Consider the following 25,103-nt stretch of genomic DNA (forward strand, 5'->3'; position numbering starts at 1 on the left):
CAAGAAAATCCACAAACAGCTCAAAGCTGAAACTGAGAAAAGAGACAACCCATTCTAACTGATGTCAGAGACAGGTAGATGAATCTCCCTGTAGTTATTCCCGCTAAAGATGAAACGGGACACATTTATTCCGACTGAACCTTTCCTGTTTAGGAATCACAAAATATGTTTTCTAAGTGCAAAAATGATAAGATGTACTTCTTTTATATTCAAATGATTACAAACACTGAAAGTGAAAAACTACTTCCTAGTGCGGCATCATTGGAAAATTTAAAATAAGCCCACAAATCTCATGAATTCTTGAAAAAAAAGTAGTCCATTCTTCCACCTTCCTATTTTATACCACTGCTCATGCCTTTTAGTTTGAGGACTTCCACTTGACCAACACCTGTTCATAACGACAAGAAAAGATGCAACAAATGGTCCAGCATAATTGGACTTTTAATGACAACTATAAAAACAACTGGGAAAAATACAACATTGGGGGTTTTAGCCAAAGCAAGCAAACATTGCAGGAGGTCAGTCAAGGTACAACTCATAAATACTCACACAGTTCTGGAGAGAAGCTTAAAATGCACTCATTCTCGGCATGAATTTCAAACTGATTTTGGTCTTTGAAAGATAAATTTAAACCATTTTTCATTCATGCTTTAACAATCAACCAAAAAGCAACTTCAATAAGTAGATTAAAAGTAGATTTGGCTGGACAAGTTTACATTTATCACGGATCTTCTCTAACTTACACATGAAAATGAGAAACAGGCTCATTTTCATGCCAAAACTATTTGGCTGAAACGGCCGTAGTACCTTGCACCTTAGCCACAGGCTTTTCGTAGCCAATAAGCTTCTGGGACAAATCTGAATGGATTGGAAGAGTTTATTTAAAGGGATTTGTTTCTTTGCACAGGCCTGGCAGCCAGCCATAAGCCACAAATTGTTAGTAAAGCTGAGGTCTGAGCTTTTCAGAGGCTTAGTGTTGGAAAGCTCAACTCATACCACAAGTAGTTTTGGTGCTTCTTGATGGAAGCTGGAAGTCATTGACCTGTAGGAACACCAGGTTTCAACTATATGACACAAACTTTCCCACACAGATGAGGGGGAATTGATTAGGATGTTCATGACCAAGCCAACTGTCAAGCCAATCATTAACTGGAAGCTCCTGGATCAGAACCACCTCAGCCCAATCTCCACTGACTTTTATTTTACCAGACGGAGAAGCCGTCGACCAAGAAAAAGAGTTTGCAAACAGTGACGAGCAACACTTTATTTTGACAAACAACAAAGTTACAAATGCTTGAAACAGTCAAGTTGAGGATTTAAACCTAAGAATAAACCAATGGCGGTAAAACATACAAACAACAGGGTAATGCCTAACAGGTGGTGCCAAAAATGCAGGATAAAGCAGCCCAGATCCCAGCCCTTTGGAAATGTATGGACTGTGCTTTAAACCCGGGTCTCTCCCATAAAAATAACGGAATAAGAAATGTACAAATATCCAGACAGAATTATTCCAGAAGCCTGGTGATGGGTGCAAACATTTAACCACATTTAAGTGTTTATGTCAGGCTATGTATGTATAATTTTGCCCCAAATTCATTCATACAAATATGTGAAAAAATTCAAACTTGCACACCAAAATCTCATTTTTTAAATAAGAATCATTGGGAATTGTTTTGGTCATTCCACAAAAGACAAAGAATGGTTCAAAAATATAATTAAAAACAAAAACTTAATCATTTCCATCCACTCATGCCCATCATGGATGGATCTTTCTGACCAGAACTGTTGGTAAACATAACTGCAAAATTCAGCTTTGTTAGTAGAAATTAATGTCGCTGAGGTGAACTTTATTGGTGGAGTAAATGATTTCCATATCGGTGTGTGACCAGGAGCCATTAAGGAGCTCAGTAAAAAGGTTAGATGTACATCTTAAAATGATTTGCAAACCTGCCTAAAATAATCTTGAACTTGTAAAATGTGCTTAACTTAAATGCTGGAAAATATTTAAAACATTATATAAATACGTGGCAACAGCAAAAGGAAAAAAAAAAGTAATGTGCTCAAAAAACTGGAATTTTATTTGGAAATATATTGCAGTAAAACCAAACAAAAATGTGATCCCAGTTTTGAAGCCATTATCATCCTGTAAGATGGAAAAAAAAGAGAACATGATTGGAACATTCGGTTTATATTCCAGACTTCAATTAACAGGCCTGTATCTGTGCAATTTAACGTCCACAATAACAACATCGACTCTAAACCCTTCAAGTTTTAGGCGAACAGCTGTTCCACTGTATCGCTAATGCTAGATTTTAAAATATGTTATAAAATATGCATATTAACTGAACACATACTAGAGCTGTGAAGTCCAGCACAAAATGAACTGTTAAACTCTGTTTCAAATGGATTTCTGGGAGGCAAGGCCACTCCGTTTTAGGATGAAATGTCCATCCACATGGTACAGGTCGGCGTAACAGCTACTTCAGTCAAAGTCAGTACTTTGTTCTGATCTTTTAGGCCATAAAATCCTCTCAGAGTGGTAAGTGTAAGAAGCAGAATGAACTTACTGTGTAAAGTCCTGAAACAGCACCTCATATTGACACTTCAGGCTTTTTCCAAGGGTCAGTAGGGGGCCACTTCAGTAGCTCTTTGCAAGTTTGCAAAAAAAAAAAAAAAAAAGAAAAAAGGACGAAAATAATCAGCTTAAATACAGACCGACTTTTCACCTCCCAAAAGTCACCAGAAGTCAGCAAAAACCGCTCTGCTCATCTATTACAGAAGCAGATGGCAGGAAGGACTCCCTGAAAATACAGATGGCCAAGCTGTGTTAGCTTATGTAGCCCGACAGCCAGTCAAAACGTCACGTGAAAGAACAGGACAGGCGGCCTCGTGCGACCAGCCAAGCACACAGCGGGTGAAGGCAGCCGTTCAGTCGTTGAGACGACGGTCGCAGAGCTCCTTGTAGATTCTCTTTCGAATTTGAGGCATGTTGTTCTGGCTGAACAGCAGCGGCTGCTTCACAGAGAGACGGCGGCAGTACTGGCAGAAAGTAAAGACAAATAGTGCGGTGGAAAATGACCCGGAAATATTAAAGAGGGAACTCAGATGATTTGTCTACTCAACAAAGTAAATGTGGCGAAACAGAAACAGGAGTAAAATCTTACCTCAAGGACAAAAACGCCACAGTCACTGTCATTTTTTTGCTGTGGGATACCCTGTTAGGACAAGTCAGCGAGGCAAAGACTTAATTTTTCCTGAACTAGCCTTTGTATGTCTCTATAAATAACTATTTACATGCATGTTCTACCGTTGATGTGCTAAGCAGACACTAAGTTTTGAATAAATACAAGAAATCTGATTAGAATTACCATGTGCAACGTAAATATTTTAGCAGCTTGAACAGATGGAACAATAAATTTAGTCAGAGGTCAAAGTTACCTTGATGATGGCGATTTTCCAGCCCTTCTGGAAAGCTGCCTGCTTTTTCTCTCTGGCTTCAGACTGAAGATACTTCATAATGTTCTGAGGACAGCATAAACACACGTAGTTATAGTAGGACAATGAGATTCTTCCACAACTCAGAGACAGACTTTCAATATTACAAGTTAAGGTAAGCGAGTGAATTCATATCTTTACAGAAACACCAAGGCACCATGTGAAGAGCAGCTAATATGAAGGGTTTTACCAAATTATCCACTGCAGGAACCTTTTCTCAAGAGAAAGGTGAAGGGTTTTTGCTACCCTTGTTGTTTCCTCTGCAGGAACTGGGGTCAAATCTAATTACCAGGACAGAAATTGGGTCTGGAAAATACATCTATACGGCACAGCAGGGGAAACTTGGGACTTTGGACAAAATTGCTAAAAAATGTAAAAAGGTCATTTAAAAAGGCTAGTTAGTCTTGGAGGTTTTTTCCCCAACTGTTTTCATGAAGTATACGGGCATAATAATAGTGTGAGGATTTTTTTTTAATCAAGTCATTTTTTGTCAAAAGGCTGCACACTACATGCATTTTTAATAATTTTTTATAATTATTAATTTTCAATAAACTTTCAATGTCTCATTGAAGATAATGTATGAAACTTAAAAACAAAGATAAAGTTATTTTTTCTTCACAGAGAGCAAAAATTTCAGATTATATTCTGCAATCAGAATATCCTCACATTTGTGGTGTGTCTGAAGACAATGCCTTGGCTGTCGTAGTAGCTGATGGTTTTGGTTGCCATTGTGATTGCGATGAGAGACCAGTGAATTTCTAAATGGATGGGAATCAACAACAACCATTTGGAGAACAAGTCAACCTGAAGAACAAAAAACAAGACATAACAGTTGAGGTTATTACGGATGCATTACTAAAGTAAAAGTAAAAGGGAAAACAGAAAACATGGGGTAATGCTCTTTAGGTTGACTCTAGAGAAAGGTTGCAGAGATTATGGTTAATATGAAATTTAGAAATGAAAGTTTGAAGATTATTGAATATTAATTTTTTGCACACTTTAGACTATGGACCTTGTGCAACCAGAATGAAAAAAAAAAGTTGACATCAATCAAAACCTTATTTCCTGGAGCAACAAAAGATTAAATTCTTACTGGGAGACACACATCAAGCTCCAACCATTGGGAATGTAATATCTTCCTTACTTTTTTGGTCCATCTCTTCACACCATCATAACCTTTGGCAACCAGCTGCTTGTAGAAAAAGCTGTTGAAAAAGTGAACCTAAAACATCGAAAAGGAAAAAGAAATGGGTATTGAACATTTGGAAATTCTTGGCTCAGTTCAGGTTTGAAGTAATTGCTGAACTTCTAATATGATGATACAACTCCAATAAGAAGTGGATTCAAAATTTAGATTTTTTGGAAATGTTCTGATGTGCCCACAACTCCACCTGCACCCCAAAAAATAAATCAATAAAAAAATCAGACAAACCAGATGTTGCATCTTGAACAGTTACATCTTAATACTCCATTTAAATCCCCAAAAACAATCATGTACATTTCTGACAGTAACTGCACATTAAACAGCATTTTTTATTTGGAAATGTGCTGGCAGGCCTTTATGCACACATACCTTCTGCTCTGCTACATCCATAATGAGTTCTCCATACATGTTAATAATCTGAATTTGAGAAATAAAAGAACAGGATGAAGATATCTTTAAAATACTTCATCAAGTATTTTTAAATCTAGAAGATTTATAAATAATCAAGTGAGATATTGTAGAGAATACAAAACAAGCAACTGGTTTGCTTGAAAAATAAGACACGAGTGTCCATAGTGTTTCTTTACCTGATCATTAAGCCAGTTCTGATCCTCCAGGGTGCTGAGGTCCTCCAGCCTCAGATTGTGTTTATTATACGTGACCATGAAGCCTGCAACGGGAGCAGACGCCAGGCCAGCTCTGTATCGACTCATCTCTGCTTTAATGTCCACTTCACTAAAACAGATGAGAAGCAGACACGCAGAGAAAGAGATTTTTATTTTGTACTTTTTTCTGTTAATGGCACTGAAAGCATTACATCATTTTCTGATATACAAGAAAAACGGCACAACCTTGGAAATTAAACAGAAAAAAAAATTATTTTACAACAAAAATAATTTGTTTACATACAGAGGCAAAATGATAGCACTCACAGTCCTCTGCACATATTTATTTAAGTGTTTTACAGTCATGATAAAGGCCAAACCACACAATATAAATAAAGCAAATAATACAGAAGCTGCATGAACAGCAATTACACTGTAGGACATTAACTGTGTTGCAGCACAAACAAACATAACCTTTTTATGAAGGAAGACAATGTTTTTTTCTCCAAAACACAGAATTTATTTTGTTATAGTTTTATATAACTTTTATAGTGTGGTGAGAAGAAGTGTTTCTGTTCATATTAGCCAAAGATGACACAAGTAAACACAACATACTGTGTTTAAAAGAAGGCACAAATTATAAAGGGGGAAAGAATCCAGAACTACATGGTGCTGTGTGAAAAAGTGACTGGCTGCCTTGGAAATGAAAATGGAAGCTTTGAAGTGTTAGAGGCCAACAAAAGACTCAAGCCAATCATGACAAATGACAGACTGCAGTTATGTGGCTGAGGGTGGCCCAAGCAGTGAGTAGGTTTAGGGGCAATTATGTTTTCCATACAGGGGTGTAAAAAAGGGTAGGTTTGGATATTTTTCCCCTGGCATTATTTTTTCTGACAAAAGTCCATACTCAGAAGACCAACATGTTCTCTATTTGGAAAAAAAACAACCTTACATGTGTGGCAGCCCCATTGGATTTTGAATGGAAGATTTCCAGCTGATTTTTCTTATGGATTATATCTCATTTATTTTGAAACTCTGAGGCCTCAAGAGTTTCTGCAGGTTTCACCAACTCAAATTTAGGACTTTAAGAGATCTTTTTAAGACCATTATGAACAGAATTTAAGACCCGTTTCCCAACAGAAATGTACAAACTACACACAGGCAACTGGTGTCAAATTTGCCCTTACCCATGACAGACACAAAAAAGATAGTTAGCTAGCTACATAGCGAGCTGGAAAGGGCATATTAGCAACAAGTTACCCATAGCCTGATCTGCCTCGAGTCACATGGTGCAAAGCAGATGTCCGAGTGTGACTCAAACTTTCGCCTGACAGAAAGGTCCAGCGAGAAACAAGAAATTCATACAATATATCAGATCAAATTTAAGACCTGTTACTAACTTATCAAAGGCCAACTTACTTTTAAATGAATTTAAAACTGTGTGCATATTCCTAAACATATAAACTCCCGAGTTTTCTAAACTACAGAAAAATGTGATCAGGAGGAATAAAAATCAGTGATAAATTTAAAATTTCTTTTGAATAACGATTAAATTAGCCTCTAGTGTATATATGCCTATAAGTGGTTTTTACTAACCTGCTGCTGAGATCAGAGCTGCTTGTCTTTTTCAGGTGTTCTAGGACATCAGATTCAGAAAGAGGAATGAAGCTGCCATATTTTATGTAGAAGCTCTCCAGAAACTCTAGAAAAAAGGAGTCATAAGAAGCTTGTTCATATCTGTCAACAGTACAAGTAAACAAAATAGATGCTGAGATTTAAAAAAAAAAACAAGCAAGATGAGGCAAGTTTATTCCGGTAGCACCATTTAGACATGAGATAATACATATTTCTGAACACAAAAAAGGAAAGGAAGAAAAATTAAAGATGAAAGCCACATAGAATCCAGGTGAAAGCAACCAATAATTACTAATAACAGTAAAATACAGATGGGATTTAAAGTATGTGTTGGAATAATGAGTGTAATTAGGATTTTTAAATGTAACAACTTTGTTGCTGGAAATTCAACACAAGTCTGGTGTATTTGTCTTACAATAGCTGCATGTTTCCACCATAAAGCAGCAATAAAAATGTAACAGGTTAGGCTACAAAACTTTACAAAATGTAATCACTCTAACTATGTAAAACAAACAGCTGTCTATCAGAAATTAAGGAATATGGAAACAGATTTCTTAACTACATATAATCTGCTGTTTATATCAAACCTGTATTTATAAGAGCTACACAAGTCAGGTCATAAATATTTTAGGAATGTCATGAAACAGAATACTTTCCATTACATGATGGAGCTAGATAAGGCCACACGAAGAGCAAAGATTGGATTTCAGCTCAGGATCAGGACTGTGGACACAGTTTATGTATTAAAATGGCCCAACTCAGCACTTAGGCGAAAGAAGCAGAACATACGGGACAGGAACTCCTAAGCTTCAAAAGGGGCTTGTCTTTGCAGACATATTGTAAAAATGAGAAAGATCTGTTACAGCACTTCTGTAAAAGGATATGAGTGCCTGCTTCTGGTGGAGCAGTCTGTGAGGATCCATTGATATGAAAGTGTTGCGATTTTTACTTCTGGAGTTGCTAATCTGCAGCAAAACTGTCTACGTTTTGCTTCGACAGACATTTTGCATTTCCAGGTTACACAAATATTCTGTGATACCAAGATAGAAATAAACAAAATAGATGCAGCACAACAGGTGATATAGATAAGAGTGTAAAAATGCAGGTGTTATGAGAGCTGGAGTGGCCTTTCCATCACGTTTTTTTTTTTCTCTAGATGCTGCCAGATGAAAAACATAGCATGTTTTAACAGATTGAACCTGAATTTTAGAATTATTGCCGCCTTCAAATTGTGCATATCAAGTAGTTGGGTAAAGTCGTACAACTTATTTAAAGAAGATTAATAGTATTTTCTCCAAAATAGGTCTTACTTTTGTTTAATATGGAATATTGGTGTGTGTGTGTATATAGAGGCCATGATGTCCTCTAAGAGGGAGAGACTGACTCCACTAACATCCCTATATTTAGTTCATAAATATTCTCTTGTTTGAATTTCCCTTCCAATGTGTTATTGCTAGAGATGGGCCAATCCATTGGCTGAAGACCAGGGTATAATATTAGTCTTTTCCACAAACTTTGGTCAAATCCTTAAAAATAGACTTTGAACTACTTTCACTTTAAAATTGCATCAACCAACCACACATAATTTCATGGACTTTTTTGGTTGTTAGTAAAGATTAAACGGTTGATAGAAATATGCTTTGGCACAACAATCTGAACAATCTTCAGTTTTTGTTGGAATCAAAACTAATTCCAATATCAGACAGTCCCTCCCGGATCCAGGATTTCGTGGCTCTACTATTTAGCGTCATTTTCTTCCTTATTTAACCCCTTTCAAAATCTATTTATATAAGAAAAAACATGATAAAAAAAAGCAGATTAAATGAACAAGTACGTCTGAGTCCCACCTGCAATACGGCAGGTGGGAGTTAATGATTTAAACCCAGTATTTCTGACCATCTTTGCAGAAAAAAAAAAAAATAAAATTTACGGACTACTGCAAAAAATGCAAGGAGCTGTTGATTTTACAAAAACTGAAGGTACCGATCGTTGAACCTGCAGTTCAAGGTGGAAGTTCCTTCCAATTCTGACAACTTATTTAAAGAAGATTAAGCACATATAACCAACTGAGTACTACAAAGAGTGTTTTACCGTGAATAGTGTCTTTAAGCTGCTCCAGGCTCTCTTGATTCTGAATATCTGTCTCCATCATTTTATCTTCTGCCTGGTCGTTCGGCAACATGTCATCCATTTCGTCTTTCACCCATGAACAAGGATGACAGTACAGTCTGTGATCTCTTAATGCCCAGGAGTGCTCCAGACCAACACTTATCGGGTTTAACGAGGGAAGCCCAGTGGAGCTAGACATTTTCACCTCCACTGGTGGGGACGTTAGGTCATGGTTTCTTTGTGAGGCAACATTTCCATTAGGCAAAGGTACTGGTAAAGAAACCTGCTCTATCCCATCATGCGTTTGGTCCACCTGCATCTCAGAGTCCAGGTCTCCAGAAATCTCAGACTTTGTAGCAGATTTCCGTGGGATGGTCAGCACCCCATCGCCAAGTTCTGTCACAAAAATGGTGTCCTCCTCCATCTCGTCCTCCGAGTCAGACAAGTGTACCAATTCTCCATTTTCAATAGGGAATTTACCTGAAGTAGAGTTTTTTTGGTGTTCGTGGTCTGTCTGTACATCATGTATCTTCTCTGGTTCTTCCACTAGCACTGACTCAGCTAAGGCACCTGTTCTCGAACATGTGACATAATCTTTAACTTTGCTGCTTATTTGAATACCTTCCATTTTCTCTTGTTCACTGTCTTGACCTTTGTCAACGCCTCTTCCTCTGCCTCGACCTCTCACCATCACTGCTCCCCTACCTCGACCTCTTCCCATTCCTGCTCCCCTACCCCGACCTCTGGCCACTACCGGTTCCTCATGTACTGGTCCTAAAACCGTTGGGTCCACATCCTTTTTATCAACACTTTCCTCGTGTACTGCAACAGCAAACCCTGATGGTGCCATCAAGATGTCTTCCATTTTCAGCGCAGCTCCATTTGTTTGAGCAGCACAGTTATTTTTTGGTCCATCTTGTGTTATTGGTGGAACCGCCTTGGTGGCAGGGCTTTGTGACTGTGTATCAGAGTCCTGCAAATTCCCCAGTCTATCATCTTCATCTTCTGTTTCCTGTACATTTTCTCCACTAAAATTAATGTTCCTCACTCCTGTCAACTGCAGTGGCTTTCTAGCAGGGGTGTCACCAAAGTCTCTGCTTGCTCCCCTCCCTTTACCTCTACCTCTCCCCCTTCCATGTCCCCTGCCTCTGCCTGGAGTTTCCACATTGTGTCCCCTACTGTGGGGGCCACAACAATCACAGGCCTTAGGAGTCCTTTTCCTGCCTGATCTACGGCCATTGAGTTGGTCCTGAGCAGAGGTTGGTGCGGGTGTGCTGGGGCTGCTGGATGGCGAGCTTGACTTGGTGCTCAACGCTCTTGTTGCGGTAGCAACATGGTGATGAGCCTCAGCAGGAGTCTGAGTAAGGGGCTGTGGTAGTTCTGAAAAGGAAGTTGGGTCTGAGGAGGTTTGGCTTAGGTCCTGTTCTGTAGCACCTCTGGGACACGACACCGAAAGAGGTGCTTTAGAACAAACAGTCAGGTGAAGCGAGGCAGATGGTGTTGTCATTGGGGAATTAGAGCTGCTGTGAACCATGACGTCCGCCTTTGGCTCTTTAACCCCATCCCCAGTGCTCTCTCTATGCACTGCTACTGTCTCCTCCCTTTTAGCTTGCTGGCTTACAAGTAAAGTGGATTGCTTCACCGTTTACATCTCACACTTTCCTCCATACATCAGTGGACAAAATAATTTCGACAACAGGAATCAAGATGAGACGGCTCTCCGGGGTCACAGCAGCACTGTCTCCTAAAAGGAGTGAAATGAAATAAGAAAATAATTAGACAAAAAAAAAGTGATCCAGTTAGTAGTTAAACTCAGTTTTCATGACAGATACACAAACATAAACAGCACTTGTACAAAATAACACCATTGTGCTCAGATCAGATCACAGATTTTTATAAACACTAATTTATTCCTGATATTTTAGTGATGACAAAATATACAAGATATTACTTCCACTTGTTTAGTACATTTTACCTGTTAGGTAAAGGCATATGACATGCTATTGATCTCCAACTTGGATAATTTCACTGCTCTGTGAATTACTAACCGTTATTTTTGTTGCAAAGCCTCATAGCAACACATTCTTTATTTTGAATGCTAGAAAACCTTTTATTCTTTTTCTACCTAGTATATTCCCCAGAAAGAACACAACATTGACTTTCTGCGTTTAATTTTGGGGTTTTTTTCCTCTAGAATTGCATGTGACAGCTCTGTTATGTTAGTTCTGATTTGTTCTTTTGTAGGTTTCTGAAAATAACTTTTTTTGGTTGAGGAGTTGGTTTTTTGGTGCGATTATTCATTTTGGTTTTGGATGGGCAGAAAGAAAAGTTGTTCATTTTATTTTTTTTTAACTTTTGGGCAGCTGTTAATCATGGCAACATGGAGTTGATCAGTTAGCATCTCAGGAGCTCAAATAACACCTGAACTATGACCCCTAAATCCCAGAGGAGTTGAAAAAGAGACTTCAAGGCTGAAGAGCAAAACCGAAGTGTGGCGAGAAGGAGCAATATTCAAACCATCTCTTCCATCAATAATAATGGGAAATAATCATATCCACGAATCTGATGTCTCTCTGCCCATCTTCCCAACCATAGAACTGGACAGAGATTTAAGGAAGCGCAGCAAAATGCACATCAAAAACAAATTAGGTGGATAAGCAGCTGATGATGTAATTCAGGACATGTTGTAAAATATAATCTCTGCTACCTGAAATTTGAGCTGTTAACACATCATGACAATCAAACAGCAACAGTTTTTAGTCAGAGGGTTCTTCAGATTTGTTGTAAGAGTGCCTGCTACTGCAGATCCTTCCTGCCCAAAGCATCACTATCCACCACACTGTGGATAGTTGGATTAAACTAGCAACGGCAAAACATTTTTTTTTGTTTTCCTGGAATAAATAAATAATTTTGAATTTTATTTTCATTGGTCATGTGTAAATAATTTATTAGAAGTAAGTCATAATAAATAAATAATTTTGAATTTTATTTTCATTGGTCATGTGTAAATAATTTATTAGAAGTAAGTCATAATGACAGAATTAAAAAATATATAACTTTATGCCATTTCAATAAATGCACATTCAATAACATCCTAATTTAATGTCTCTTGGTGCTACGGTTATTTCAATGCTAAACTTCACGTTTTGATGTACAAAAACAAAACTATAACATAAGAATAACGTTTGAAATTACAGCTGCAATTCGAAAAAAATATGAGCAAAATATCAACAGTTTCAGTATTTAGTATGTTTGATTCTTGAGCCCACTAGTCTTTAGCATATCTATGAATGACGGCAGAAACTAACAATTCGTATAAAGAGGATAATTAACACTACCGCCTTAATTAAGATTATCCAACATGTTGCACCAGACGAATGGTGCAAATTCACGTTTATTAAACTGTACCAACTATCAACAAGTTAATTATTGAACTGAAGTGCAACGTTTCACAAAGTTTTGGATAAGTTTTCCCATTTCCCTGAAGCTAGCTGACTCGGCTAGCTGCAGACAAAACACAAAGCGGCAATTTCCTCCATTTTCAGAGGGAAGTGCGAATGCGTATGAACGTGAAGAAGCTACGCCTCCATATTCAGGGAAGTAAACGTTTGCACAAGTCAAAACCAAAGCATAAATTCAAAATAGACGTCGTTAAACACCACCTTGCCTGTAAAAATATCAACCTGGGTTCCGTCTGGCCACGATTTGGAGAAACAATCCGAGCTTTCGTCGCCCCTTCATTGCGTCATGACGTCGGCCTCGTCTCCTCAACTTTACCGACGTCCGGTGTTGTGTCGAAAAACGTCCCCCTCCTAACTGAATAGCAACCAGCTTATAGGAAATCTGGTGGAGCATTGGAGTTGTATATATTCGCAGTAAAATGCAGATTCAAAGCTTGTTTCAATTATGTAAATAACAGCTTCATGAAAAAAGGAAAACTGTCTTTAACTGTTAGTCGTGACTGGGTGACTCTAATAGAAAGGATTTATTTTTTGGCACAACATCCTATTTCTTTTTCTTTCTTCTTTACTTCTTTTACCTATGAAAATGTTTTTAACTCAGCATCTTCTCTGTATGTTGCAAAACTTCTCAAGTTTTGGCAGACGTTTTAAGCTCCTTTATTGACAATTTCATAATTTACCTCAGTATTATGTCCACTGTTTTGTTCACCAATCAAATTAATAATTAACATTTTTAATAATTATACTTTTCAATGAATGTATTCAAAACTAATTCTTCTATAAAAATCTCATACTGTAGAAAAAGTAATGCCAAAATATTCCAGGAGTATTTTGACTCCAGGGGGCGCTGTTCAGACGTTGTCTCTAACGAAGAAGGTCTTAGCTTATACTGACTGCCCAGTAGATGGCAGCGGCTTTGAGCCACATAGGAAACACTGATGGTTGTTTGAATGTGATGTATAATATAAACAAATGTTTTAGCTTTAATTATTCAATTTCAATAACTCTATATAGTCATAATTAATAACACCTAATACTTAAATTGTATTTAAAAATATAAATATATTAATAATACATTGTGACCTATAGTGGTCTATATTTTGCCTTGTCTATACGAAATCTATCAACTAGTAGTCACCACAACAGATATTGAGTGTTGATAAATTTTAATTACAAAACAAATTAGACAAGAAAACAATAAATAAGACTCAGTCAAAAAGTAAAGGAATAACAAGCAAATTCTGAATATTTGAACGTTAAACAAGGGAAAAATATCAACATGGTAATTACAGGTTAAATGACATTGGCTGGTCCCTGCCTTTTCAAAAAATATAACTTTTGCGGCAAAATGTATAAAAGGAATAAAAAAGTAAAAAATAAAATAAGATAATATATTTGAGCTTGCATTGAGATATTTCCAAACAAAGATGATGCTGTTGCTATACATTGCTATTTTTACATAAAGTCAGTGCTATATTTTTCTCTACTAACAGGATAAAAAATGATCAGGAAACAAAGTTTATTTACAAGTTCTTGTGACTTGAATTATGTAAGGTTGTCATAGTTATCAGTCTAATATAAATACCAGACCAAAGCAGATATCTGTTACATTTTGAGGAAACATTTTAAAAAGCTGTATTAATAAAAAAAAAAACATTTTAAGCTGGAAAAGAGAACCCATAGGTACTGTAAAAATTGGCTCCACATACAGGTACAGTGAGTTTATTTTTCTTCCCAAAAAACTGAAAAACCCACTTAAAGATTAAGGTAATTTCCATGTTTCGATTAAGTTCAAATTCTTAATCTTTATGTTAGGCATTAGTTTAAAGTGAAAGGCAGTTGAAGGCAGGAAGTATATTTAAGGTGAATTATTTATTTTACTTATAAAACATGTTTTGGACATGCTTTCTGCAGTCAAGATCCCGTGGTATGAGTAAGAAAGTAGAAGAGTGGATGTTGGAAAAGATGACCATGGTGTAGCAGACAGCAGCTGATTTGTGGTTGTCACCTAGAGAAAATAGATAACATGTTAAAAAGCAACACATCCCTGACATATCCAGGATCAGCACGTTAAACATTAGGTATTATCAATTTCTAAAGCACTTTCACTACTGAAAGCAACACTATCAAAATAAAATTGGAAAACAGACAAAAATTGCATCTACAGAAGACCCAATGTCACCCACAATGTGCATAATAATAAAAAAAATACACATGAATCTAAAATATATGCAGAGATACATGTTGCTCAAAGAAGAAATGCCACTACCTATCAAAGTGTGGCGTTAATTGTTGGAGTGTGTATGGTCTTTGAGACAGCAGCTCCAGTCCTGCCACCTGCAGTTAGAACCTGGAGCTGCACCCGGTACATGCTGTCAGCCTGAAGGCCATCAATGGTGATGAAACGTTCAGACTGTGTGGAGTAAAACAAAAAAATATCAACAGATACTGAAGTTTAATGCATAAAAAAACAACATAAAATGTTAAAGGTTAATATTGGATATAGAAATATGATTAATGCTAAGATCTTACTTAACCTTATGTTAATGTAAATGCCCCAACTTGTATTTGTTATTTCTTTGGAATAGAACTGGTTGGTTACTTTAAATCAGGGCTGAAAACATTATTTATTCACTTCAGCTTTTGACAAATGAACTGTTTGAAACATTTGTTTCTCGACACTTTAATATTTCCATTTTAACATGTTCTTTAATCTTTTTATGTAATGCTTTTGTGCTTATAATTTTGTGCTTTGCTGTCTTGTAAAACACTTTACGTTATGAATGGTTTTATATAAATAAGCTAGTCTTTCCTTGCCTTACCGGTGCAATTGTTTGTGTCTGGGAGATGAGAGCATCTTCATGCATTCCTGTTGCGGGACTGAGCTCAGATTGTAGACTCCATGTAAACTGGAATCCCTCTACAGCTGCTGAGTCCATTGCATGATGTGACATCCTCCACTGAAGCGTTGTGAGCAAGCTTCCATTGACTTGTTGAAAGTCTGCAGTCAGCCGTTCTGGACGCAGTACCACCTTTCTCCCCGCCAGAGGGCGCTCTGATACAAAAAAAAGAAGGTAACATTTCTTCAGCTTGTCTTCCTTGCACTGGTTTAAATTAGTTCTCAGCAATTGAAGAATTATTATCACAAAGATTTAATATATATTGCTTTTTAATATCATCTCCGTGTTCAACTCTTGATTACTTATAGTTTAATCATAAAATAAAAGTTCAGTGGTACATCTGTGCATCTGTACTCAGCTTTTCTTACCCTGTTTGTTGCAAGGTAAGGCTTTGTCTCCTCTGACCCTAATGGATGAGCATGTTGGGGTTGTAACCCAAGCAACAGCCTCTGCCCCTGGATCAGCCACCATTGCTACTGAGACCCTGTACTTGCATGAAAATTGCAGACCTTTGATAGTATGATGAGTACCCTGCAAAAAAAGTAGAGAAGAATGTCATTAAAAAATTATCATTGTAAAGTATGCATCAACAACCTTTGTTAAAACTCATTTCCCAAAGATGCTTGAAATCCTGCATATCTTCGCTACTTATTGTCTCAGCACCTGTCTACTGCAAAGCACATGTTCACTCCAATATAAAATAAACACTTTCGACACACTCTGGCAACTTCACATGGCAACAAATGTTGTAACTGTTTAAGAAATCCTGGAATTTTGTTCTGTAAACTCAGCAAATTGCACACAGCAGTTTTATATGACATGTCTTGGATGAAATGTTACGCCTCTGGCTCAACGTTGGCTCAATGGAGGGAGTCTAGTTTTGAGCAAAAATTAACAACCAACATACTTTATAACAGCGTATAAGACTTGTGAAGTTTAACCCTTAGACTGCCTTGCAAAGGCATATATACTGAACTGTTACATGAAACCCCATTGTATTTTAATGGAATTCTACATAGTAAAGCAACATAAAGTAGCACAACAATGTAAGGTGGAATGAAACGTTTAGAGAACATACGTGAATAAAAATCTTCATGAAGTAATAACAGCTTTGAATATCTCACAGAAAACTTTTCAATTCATTTTCTGAAAGTGCAGCATAGCATGGCATATTATAACTCTGGAGAAGCTACAGGACAGCCATTCATCACAAACTTTATTCTTTTGAAAGAGTGGAAAGAAGAAAGCCATTGTTGAAGGAAAGCCAAAGAAAACCCATGTGCAGTTTGCCACAAGCCATGTAGGGGTCATGGCAAACATATGAAAGAAGGTGGTCTGGTCTGATTGGACCAAAACTAGATTTTTTGGCCAACATGCAAAACACTGTGTGGTGGAAAACTAACATAACATATCCCTCTAAACACATAATTCCCACAGTGGCAGTGGTGGCATGCAGCAGGGTACTAGACATACAGTTACAGCTATAATTCAATTATATGAGTTAAAATGTCTAAACTCAAATGAGAATCTGTGGTACACATAAACACTGATGGTTATCAAAAGCCTTCTATTATTTTTTATTCTACTTCATCATTATGTTCTACTTAGTGTTGGTCTATAATCTGGAATTGTAATAAAATTTATTGGGGTTTGTTGGTATAACAAACCTCAATGTAATGCCAGCAACTTCAATAGTTCTGCACACATTTTTCTGTTTTATTACAGCACAAAGCTTTTTGTTTTGCTACTTTAAAATCACATTGCTTTACCCCTGCAACAAGAAGTCAAAGCATATGATAGAGGCAGGATTTGTAAAGCAAAAATAAGAAAAATCTATACAGCACTTTATGCAGAAACTATGCATACCTCCACCGTTGTTGTTCTGTCTGCGCTTGTGACATTTGTAGTGCAGGTATGTGGATGCCAACTGAGAATGTAAGGACCTCTGTGTCTCTGCCTTGCTGCAATATAGAAAAACGTACATAAAGGATTCTCAGTTCAAACCAAGGTAAATTCTTCCAGTTCACTGCTTCACGCTGACTCACCATGATGAGACCACTTCCAGAACACCTTCACCTGCAGCTGACTGTGGTGAAAATGAGGGGCAGCGACCTCCAGCCGCAAATTTTCAGAGGGGTTTGGAAGCATATCCATGTGAGCCAGACGGGAAGACTCAGGGGGTTTATGAGAGGAAGGTGAGGAGGATGCTTGAGAGGGAGAGGAGGGCAGGGACGAGGATGACGAGGACGAGGGGAGCTCGTTGGAGAAATCTTCACCTTGGAAATAGTGGAAATAGTTTTTACACTTTCAGTTTGCTGAACTGAACATAGACACATCTACTTTATAACAGATGCATAACCTTTATTTTACCGTTGTTTCAAATTAAATCAGTCCAAAGTTTTCCGGTTTGGAGGTCAGTTATGGTTACTAAATTATTTTTATTAGCAAAATGTCAGAATAATGAGAGAGAGAAAAAATATTTATTACTTTCTTCAAAAACAATTGGAGAAAGTATGTATGAGAAAAATACAGAATACCATAAAGAAATAAATTGTTGGCTTTCAAAGTATGAAACCTGCTAAACAGCACATGGAATTCATAAGAGATTTATTTGAGAAACAGAACAAAACTGTAAAAGAGTGGTTTCATTACACCTTCTGTTAATCTAGCGATACCGATTGGCTTTAAGCGACCCTCATTAGCACGGTGTACTAGGCAGGTACATGGAGTGTATCTGCAAACACAACTGGATTATAAAATAGCAGTAGGTTCCATGTAAAATTGCTGGTATGTGGTTTGATACTTAAGTTGCAGCTGGCTTTAACTCTCAGCTGGGCTGACCAACAGGTCAACAATAAACACTGCTGTTGCTTGGACCATCATAAAGTTTGGCTTATTTTCCCTGCACTCCATGTTTCTGTGCATTTCAACACTGCAGCTGCCTGAACAAAGAACATGCTGACAGTCAGCAAAGCGCAGCAGCTCTGAACCAACAGGAAAATCATTAATTCAATAATGTATACCTTGGCAAACTGGTGAGTTCAGGGGACTGCCTTAAATCACGAGTATGCTGATGTCATGACAGGTTAAACATGTGTTCAAATTAAGTATGTGATAATTATAATTTGGGTTATATGATGGTGATGCTTATAGGTGAAGTTTTGTAAGAAAAAAAAATATACAAAACCTTTTCATTAGTTACCGTTCACGCTTTTACATTTGTTGAGGAGGACATTTATTTACTGTGTTTTACAAAAGTATTCTCAATACATGTGCATGGTTTGATCTAAACCAACATTGAAACCATTGAAAGAGCCATTTTATTCTCAGTCCAGCTAAGATAAACCCATTTAGAGTTCCAAGTGTTACCCAGCCTTTGGATCAATAAACAAATTTGTAAACTTGTAAAAAAAAAAAAAAAAAGCTCTACAGCTTAAAAGCTATTGTTATTATTTTTTAAAATAAAGAAAAAATATAAAACCTTTATAGAAAATGTTCTATCATCTGACCAGAGAGAATGCTGTGTTAAGCTGAAGGAATGCTAATACTTATTTAATTGGCACTTTTCAATAAAGGCCCAATTATTTATGAAGTGCATGACCAATAGCTGTCCTGTCAACAGATTCTCCCACCTGAGCTGCGCACCTCTGCAGCCCCTCCGGAGTAGCCATGGTACTCTTGGTTGCATCTCTTTGAAGTGCCCTCCTTGTCTGAGATATTTATTTAACTGGCCGTAACTTTCTCAGTTTTCAGTTGAGCCATTTTCCTGTCATTTCAGATGACTGTTTTGTGAGGCGTTCAAAACTTGAATTATTTTTTTAGAACCTAACCTTTTATATATTGCTACAGTTTTCTCTGTCTTGTCTGTGTTCCTTTAGGATGCTATTTGTTCATTTGTTCTGTCATAAACAGACCAGGCCTTCAAAAGACAGTTGGAAACATAAAACAACTAAATTACACACAGGAGGACTCCAATTATACAGCTGCTGAAGACAATTGTCTGAACTGCCTATTATTTAAAAGTATTAAAGTAATGGATGTCCATTACAAATGCAAGTCACCACTTAGGTTTTGATTTGTTCAAAAAACTGTGAAATGTGCACCTTTTTTTCTTATACCTCACAACAACGTACAGATTTGTGTTGTTCTATCAGTAAAGCCAATAAGATGCAGTGACGTTTGCAGGTCATGGGACATTTTGTGGAAAAGTTCAAGAAATCTGAATAAAAATGATCTTCTTGACTGCTAAGCCCCAGTTTGAGGGAAAGTTAATTACTTTTCTTTACCTTCATGAATGATAGTTGTGAAAAAAAGCTGAGCTCTGTGACTCTTCAGCCTCTTTTGTCCCCAGTAGGCCACCGTCTGGACAGACAGGACATAGGGAGTGGCTGGCAGCAGTCCCTGCAGCCACAGCTCGGTTTGCGCCTGTAACATATTGAAACAAGGAAACACAGCTTAAAGAAGCAGGTTCTTTTTTCTATTTGTTGTTTTTTTTTTTTGGATCTGTTGTCCAGACCAGACCTCAAGCACCTCCTTGCCAATAACAACACTATTATTATCATTCTGAGAATTGTCTGGCTTGTTTGTGAGCAACAGGCCAAATCTGTTCTGTATTAGCTTGCTGTTTGACTGACAGCCAATTAACATGCTTTTAGTCATTAATCGTGATTTTTCTGTCCGTATCTGATCGAGTCACAACAAAGACATGCTTGAGGACAAGTTTGGGAGTTTTTATATGTGTGTTAACATGGGAGAGAGAAGCGTGAAAATAAGTCAAACGCAGAAACATTTCACTACACTCAAGATAGACAAAACATATGGCTTGTCCAGCTGCAAATGTGAATGCGCATGAATTGTAAAATTAAGCAGCAAAAGCCAAGATTTCTGTTTCAGCCCATAATCTCAATGGACATTATACAAGAAATATGTTAAAAGCTTAGACAGATGTTTTTTTTCGTTGCCACATGTAGTCATTACATGTGAAGTCCCCCCTGTTTAAACATTACATCTAAAACCAAATTTCCCTCAAATTCTGCAGAAATTCCAAAAATTAAAGCAAAAAAAATATATATATCAAATATGTTTTCAAGTTTGCAACACATCTTATACAAGGAAGTGGTGGTCTTTGTGTTTCCTACCTGTTGTGATGCTGTTGTTTGTGTGTGTCTACATGCTGTTGTGAGAAGGAAATACTAGTTAGGGGGTCCCATTTAAATTCCAGACTTCCCAGCCATGCAGAACAGAAGACCAGACTGCAGATAAATGGCTCCGCCAGGCAGAGTCTGGGATCCCCATTTCTACTTAGAGTAGCTGGGTCCATATGAGCATGTCTGCAGGCAACCTCTATATTTTAAGGGTAAATTTAGAGGAAACGTTATATTCACCCATTCGGACTCGTGAAGCAGTGGATTCTCTTCCATTTTTTGTTACTTTTAATGATTTCCCACTGTTGTTTCCATGAGAAGAGCAATAAATATCAATTTCTTGAAAAATATGATCAATTGTTTTATTATTCTATCATTCAATAATGGGTTAGTTCTTTCATATGTATCAAGAGCATTATTTGTGGGCGTGGGGTTTTAACTGCAGTGGCATGCAGACAATACTAAAGCTACCTCAAAGCTGTGTGTTGATGATGATTAAAGGCATTTTGGTGCTGGGCTTAACTGCACTGCAAACCTATTGCATCACAATCACACCTACAGTACAGTCAGGGTGTGATAGGTGTATCTGAAATAGAGCTGCTTTGTATTTACTCTTGGAAATACTGAATTTATTTTTTGTTTTGTTTTTTGCAAAACAACTACATCAGTGTCTTGGTCTCATCCCTGTTATAACAGGAAATGCTATAAAAGCAAGAGTATGCCAATCAACTTCAAAACATCTCTCACTTCCACAGATCAAATCTTAAAATTTAAAGCTGTAATAGTAATGAAAGACCATAGTAAATTATACAGCCAACACTAATGGCCTCAATCTGACTGAATGGCACACAGCCAGTGCATTTCTAGATGCTCTGAATTAAATTTTTAGTCCAAGTGCAAGACGTTCACCTGTCTCTCTGTAGTCAAAAGCACTCAGGCCTGATTAAAGTAAATTATGCATTTTGGACTTCTCACAAAAAACAAACAAACAAAAAAACAAACAAGCAAAACATGGAAAGGCTGAAATATCAATAAATATAATTTTAATCAACATTAGCTATATGTATTACAGGAGCAGGTTTTGTCCCAGATGCCTCATCGCTACTTTTTACTTAAATCTAGATCCTGTGTGAAGATCATCCATCTATCCATCACCCTGTACAGGACAGCTGCTCAATGAGGACACTGATGCCGTTATCATCTTGACATTACTGTCATAATATTGTTACTTTGAAAGATGCACCTGCACAGAACTGTGGTGCATGTGAAGAGTTTAGAGAAACTGCTCTGCACAGCAGCTGCCTACTGAAGCACAAGGAGGTATTTCTGTGCATAGATTCAAAGAGCCAGTAAAACTCCTCAGGTGCAGCTATAGATCCTGTGGATGTAGAGTATGTGTGCTTTGTACTGCAAACAGTACGAGGGATATAATTTATTAATTTTAAGAGCAACAATGTTTTTATTATATTAATTTTATTAATCAGGGCAAAGTATTAGGCAATTCAGCACCCAATCGGAAAAAAAAAATCGACACTTTCCTTCATAGCACAACAGGGGTATTTCCTGTATAAAGAGTGGGTTTCTTACTTATGTGGGTTAATTTGGAAGAAACTACCTGTGTTAAAATAACAGCATACACTAAAAAAAGAAAACAGGTGATGCAACTTAAATATATTGCGTTAGCTTGTTACGAGTAATCAAATTAAGCGTATCCAAGTAAATATATTACGTTTATTAAGTTGTCATGTTAAACAAATGTAAACACAGTAAATTTGAACAAACTTAATTTGACCACATGTAACAAATAAATGTAATTGTTTTAAGCTGCAGCTCCATTCTCTTATTTCAGTGTATCGTAATATTCCGAACATACTAAAGGGAAAATGAGTAGAAAAATCAATATTCTTTTTTTTAGCATAATGTAATTAAGCAAATGTTCTTACCCCACGAGTCAGGGCGCTGCTGCTCTCCTTTTTACTCTGTTCTTGTAAGCGCACCGATTGCATGTGCTTGCTGATGTGCTCTGGGTGCGGTTGTCCTTGAACTGTGTGTTTATGAGCTGCGCGTGCGTGTCGGGACATCCAGGTAATTCTGTAGTTGTGAACAGGCAGGTCTCCCTCTCTGGGGGGTTCCCAGCGTAATAGCACCGCCACTGAGGGCCTACTTCCTGTTAACCTGCAGAAGGAAAGCTGCAAGTCAAACAACATCATGAGGGAAACCAACTCATGATAAATAAAGCAGCAGGAATTGCCTGGGAGTCGGATGTAGAAGTGGGAGTAACACAGTTTCAGGGTTGTGTTTACCAACCCAATTTACTTTCAGCATGTATGCTAAAGGCACCACACATTACATCATGTTGAGTAAAAGCTACAATTTAAGTCATCACCTCTGTTATTAAATGCTGATTCAAGATGCGGCCTAAACTCGATGTGACCTTTTTTTCAAAACATTAAAATGAAAATGACACCAGAGTATGTAATTGAACGAAGATGAACTATAATTTACTTGCAGACACAAGCACTATTAATCCTCCTGACCACAGTTTATGAGCAACTGACCAATGTGCACTACTTAAAAAGTGCTATTTTAATCTATCCAGTAATCTAGGATCTTTTGCTATTTTCACATACCTCTCTGTGAACTCAGGTGTTAGCTGTGAATCTGCCCACTCTAGAGTCTGATTGCTAACTCTGATGTTTGTTGGAGGCTCAGGGGGGGATGGGTCTACAAATAAAGAGAGAAAGAGAAAGACAGAAAACTTGAGAAACATGTCAGCATCCTCATTGGCATCAGTGAACAAGATTTTTTATTGGTCATCCTAAAAAAAAAAACATAATTTAAGAAATAGCAAAACCATCAATAATCCACAATTATTAACATGTAATATTTGATCTAAAATAAATGTGAATGAAGTAGTTTTTAAATGTAGGCTTGTGTAAATGTGTGAGATAAAACAAGACAAGACAAAATACCATTCAAATAAAACAGATGTACTATTGATCTGGATAAGTCAGAAAACAGCTACAAGTAAACTACTAACTACCAACCGAGCAACAATTAAAAAGTTAAAACAGCTGTGATAAGCAAGAGTTTATCTTTCTACCTTGTCTAGAGATGAAGATGCTGAAGCTGAAGTGACACTACCGTATTTTATACCTGATTTTACCCCTTATTAGGGAAAAGTCAGCAGTCTGCAGGATACAAAAATCTGTTTGTGTGAGGAGGGGTAAAGATGGGAGTCTGTAAGTGCGTGAAGGAAGCAGACCCAACCAGATTTCAATCTCAGTCAAATTAACATGATTGAATTCATGTCAGCATGTGTGTCACATTTTGGGGCCGTTTTCAAGACCATGATTTTTTAAACAGACCAACATTACCATTGTAACACCACTCATTATGGAGAAGGATATACAAAAATTCTAGAAAACAATTTGTTTTTCTTGGAATAATTTTGTTTCTTTAAAAAAAAAATAATGACCTTTGTAGAATTATTATCTTTTGTAAGATGGCTGTCATTTTCTCTTTAAAAGGTTTTGTTAGCTCAAGTGGCCTTTATCTGAAAGTAGTCCAGCAGGAAGGAGAGTAATGAGAGAGGGGCAAGACATGCGGCAAATGTCGCTAGACCAGGAATCGAACCTGTGACTACCGCCATAACAACTGAGGCCTCCTTATGTGGGTTGTGCTTTGCCCCTGCACCACCATAGCACCCTGGCTGTCATTTTCTATCAGAAACAAACTTTTGACATGATTTAAGTTTACATCTAAATCTTATAATTGCTCACCTGTGTACATTTTTCTACTCTGAATACATATACTCAAATCAAAATTGTTTTTTATATTTCAATCTAAGACTACATTGCAAAATAAAAAATACATTTATTGACCAATTTTCCTGCAATACCAAAAGGTGTAAAAGGGAGCCAAGTATTTGCTGGTAAACTGACATGAAGGCAAAAAAAAATTTAGCTTTTTTTTCACCTGATCATTTGCTAAATTTCAAAGTAAAGATGTTGAATTTTAAAATATATAACCAAACACAGCAGACTTTTGACCAACTTGTCACATAACTCAGTTTTATCAGTGCAGCACAGTGATCAAGAGATTTCCTTAAAACGTTCTTAAAGGGTAAAAGGTTAAGTCTTATCTGATTCAACAAAGTCAATTTAATTTATATCATCAACGGTGAGAGATCTTGGAGAAGCCTAAAGCTATTTGTGGTAGCCTTAAAAACCAGAAACAACTGCCACTGCACAATGTTTGCCTCAAATATGAAATCCTGGGGTCAACAGTCTTTCAATGCTGACTCTGTATCTCATTAGGCCCTAGAGCCCAAGATGCTGTATTTGATTAAAACTACAAAATGTATCTGATTAGGACTACATCCCCATAGCAGGCCTCCCACAGGCCTGGGGCCGGGCTCGGCTGACCCAAATGCACAGATCAAAGTTAGAGCAACATAGTGGGAGCTGACAGATCCCGTGTATGTGTATATATATATGTGTGTGTGTGTGTGTGTGTGTGTGTGTGTGTGTGTGTGTGTGTGTGTGTGT

General features: G+C 37.3%; 2 protein-coding genes across 5 annotated transcripts in view; both read right to left on the reverse strand.

The window, feature by feature from the left end:
• Nucleotides 1-423: 423 nt before the first annotated feature.
• On the reverse strand, nucleotides 424-12,814 carry LOC103137244 (uncharacterized). 3 transcript variants are annotated; one of them, XR_476108.2, is made up of 11 exons: nucleotides 12,711-12,814; nucleotides 9,031-10,792; nucleotides 6,901-7,006; nucleotides 5,287-5,434; nucleotides 5,069-5,116; nucleotides 4,640-4,717; nucleotides 4,162-4,299; nucleotides 3,439-3,522; nucleotides 3,165-3,215; nucleotides 2,568-3,039; nucleotides 424-2,143 (listed from the first exon to the last, which is right to left on the reverse strand). XR_476108.2 is itself a non-coding variant. In XM_007550900.2 (10 exons), exons 2-10 carry the CDS (start codon nucleotides 10,580-10,582, stop codon nucleotides 2,929-2,931), a joined length of 2,316 nt encoding a protein of 771 aa, XP_007550962.1. In that variant the 5' UTR covers nucleotides 10,583-10,792; nucleotides 12,711-12,814; the 3' UTR covers nucleotides 424-2,928. The 3 variants fall into 3 exon arrangements, 2 of the variants coding, with proteins under 2 accessions (XP_007550962.1, XP_007550964.1); XM_007550900.2 differs by having other exon boundaries at nucleotides 424-3,039; XM_007550902.2 differs by having other exon boundaries at nucleotides 424-3,039; nucleotides 12,732-12,811.
• Nucleotides 12,815-13,658: 844 nt separating this feature from the next.
• The window catches only part of anos1b (anosmin 1b), a 46,398-nt gene continuing 34,953 nt past the window's right edge, over nucleotides 13,659-25,103 (reverse strand). For both annotated transcript variants that reach the window (XM_007550904.2, XM_007550903.2), the window contains 9 exons: nucleotides 23,184-23,277; nucleotides 22,497-22,728; nucleotides 19,696-19,834; nucleotides 17,455-17,685; nucleotides 17,276-17,370; nucleotides 15,778-15,940; nucleotides 15,332-15,564; nucleotides 14,779-14,922; nucleotides 13,659-14,517 (listed from right to left, as the gene is read on the reverse strand). In XM_007550904.2, the coding sequence (XP_007550966.1) occupies nucleotides 14,782-14,922; nucleotides 15,332-15,564; nucleotides 15,778-15,940; nucleotides 17,276-17,370; nucleotides 17,455-17,685; nucleotides 19,696-19,834; nucleotides 22,497-22,728; nucleotides 23,184-23,277 (1,328 nt within the window). In that variant the 3' untranslated portion in view covers nucleotides 13,659-14,517; nucleotides 14,779-14,781. The remainder of the gene's footprint in view (nucleotides 14,518-14,778; nucleotides 14,923-15,331; nucleotides 15,565-15,777; nucleotides 15,941-17,275; nucleotides 17,371-17,454; nucleotides 17,686-19,695; nucleotides 19,835-22,496; nucleotides 22,729-23,183; nucleotides 23,278-25,103) is intronic.

The sequence above is a fragment of the Poecilia formosa genome, unplaced genomic scaffold (genome assembly GCF_000485575.1).
Source record: "Poecilia formosa unplaced genomic scaffold, Poecilia_formosa-5.1.2 Scaffold38, whole genome shotgun sequence".
NCBI lineage: Eukaryota > Metazoa > Chordata > Actinopteri > Cyprinodontiformes > Poeciliidae > Poecilia > Poecilia formosa.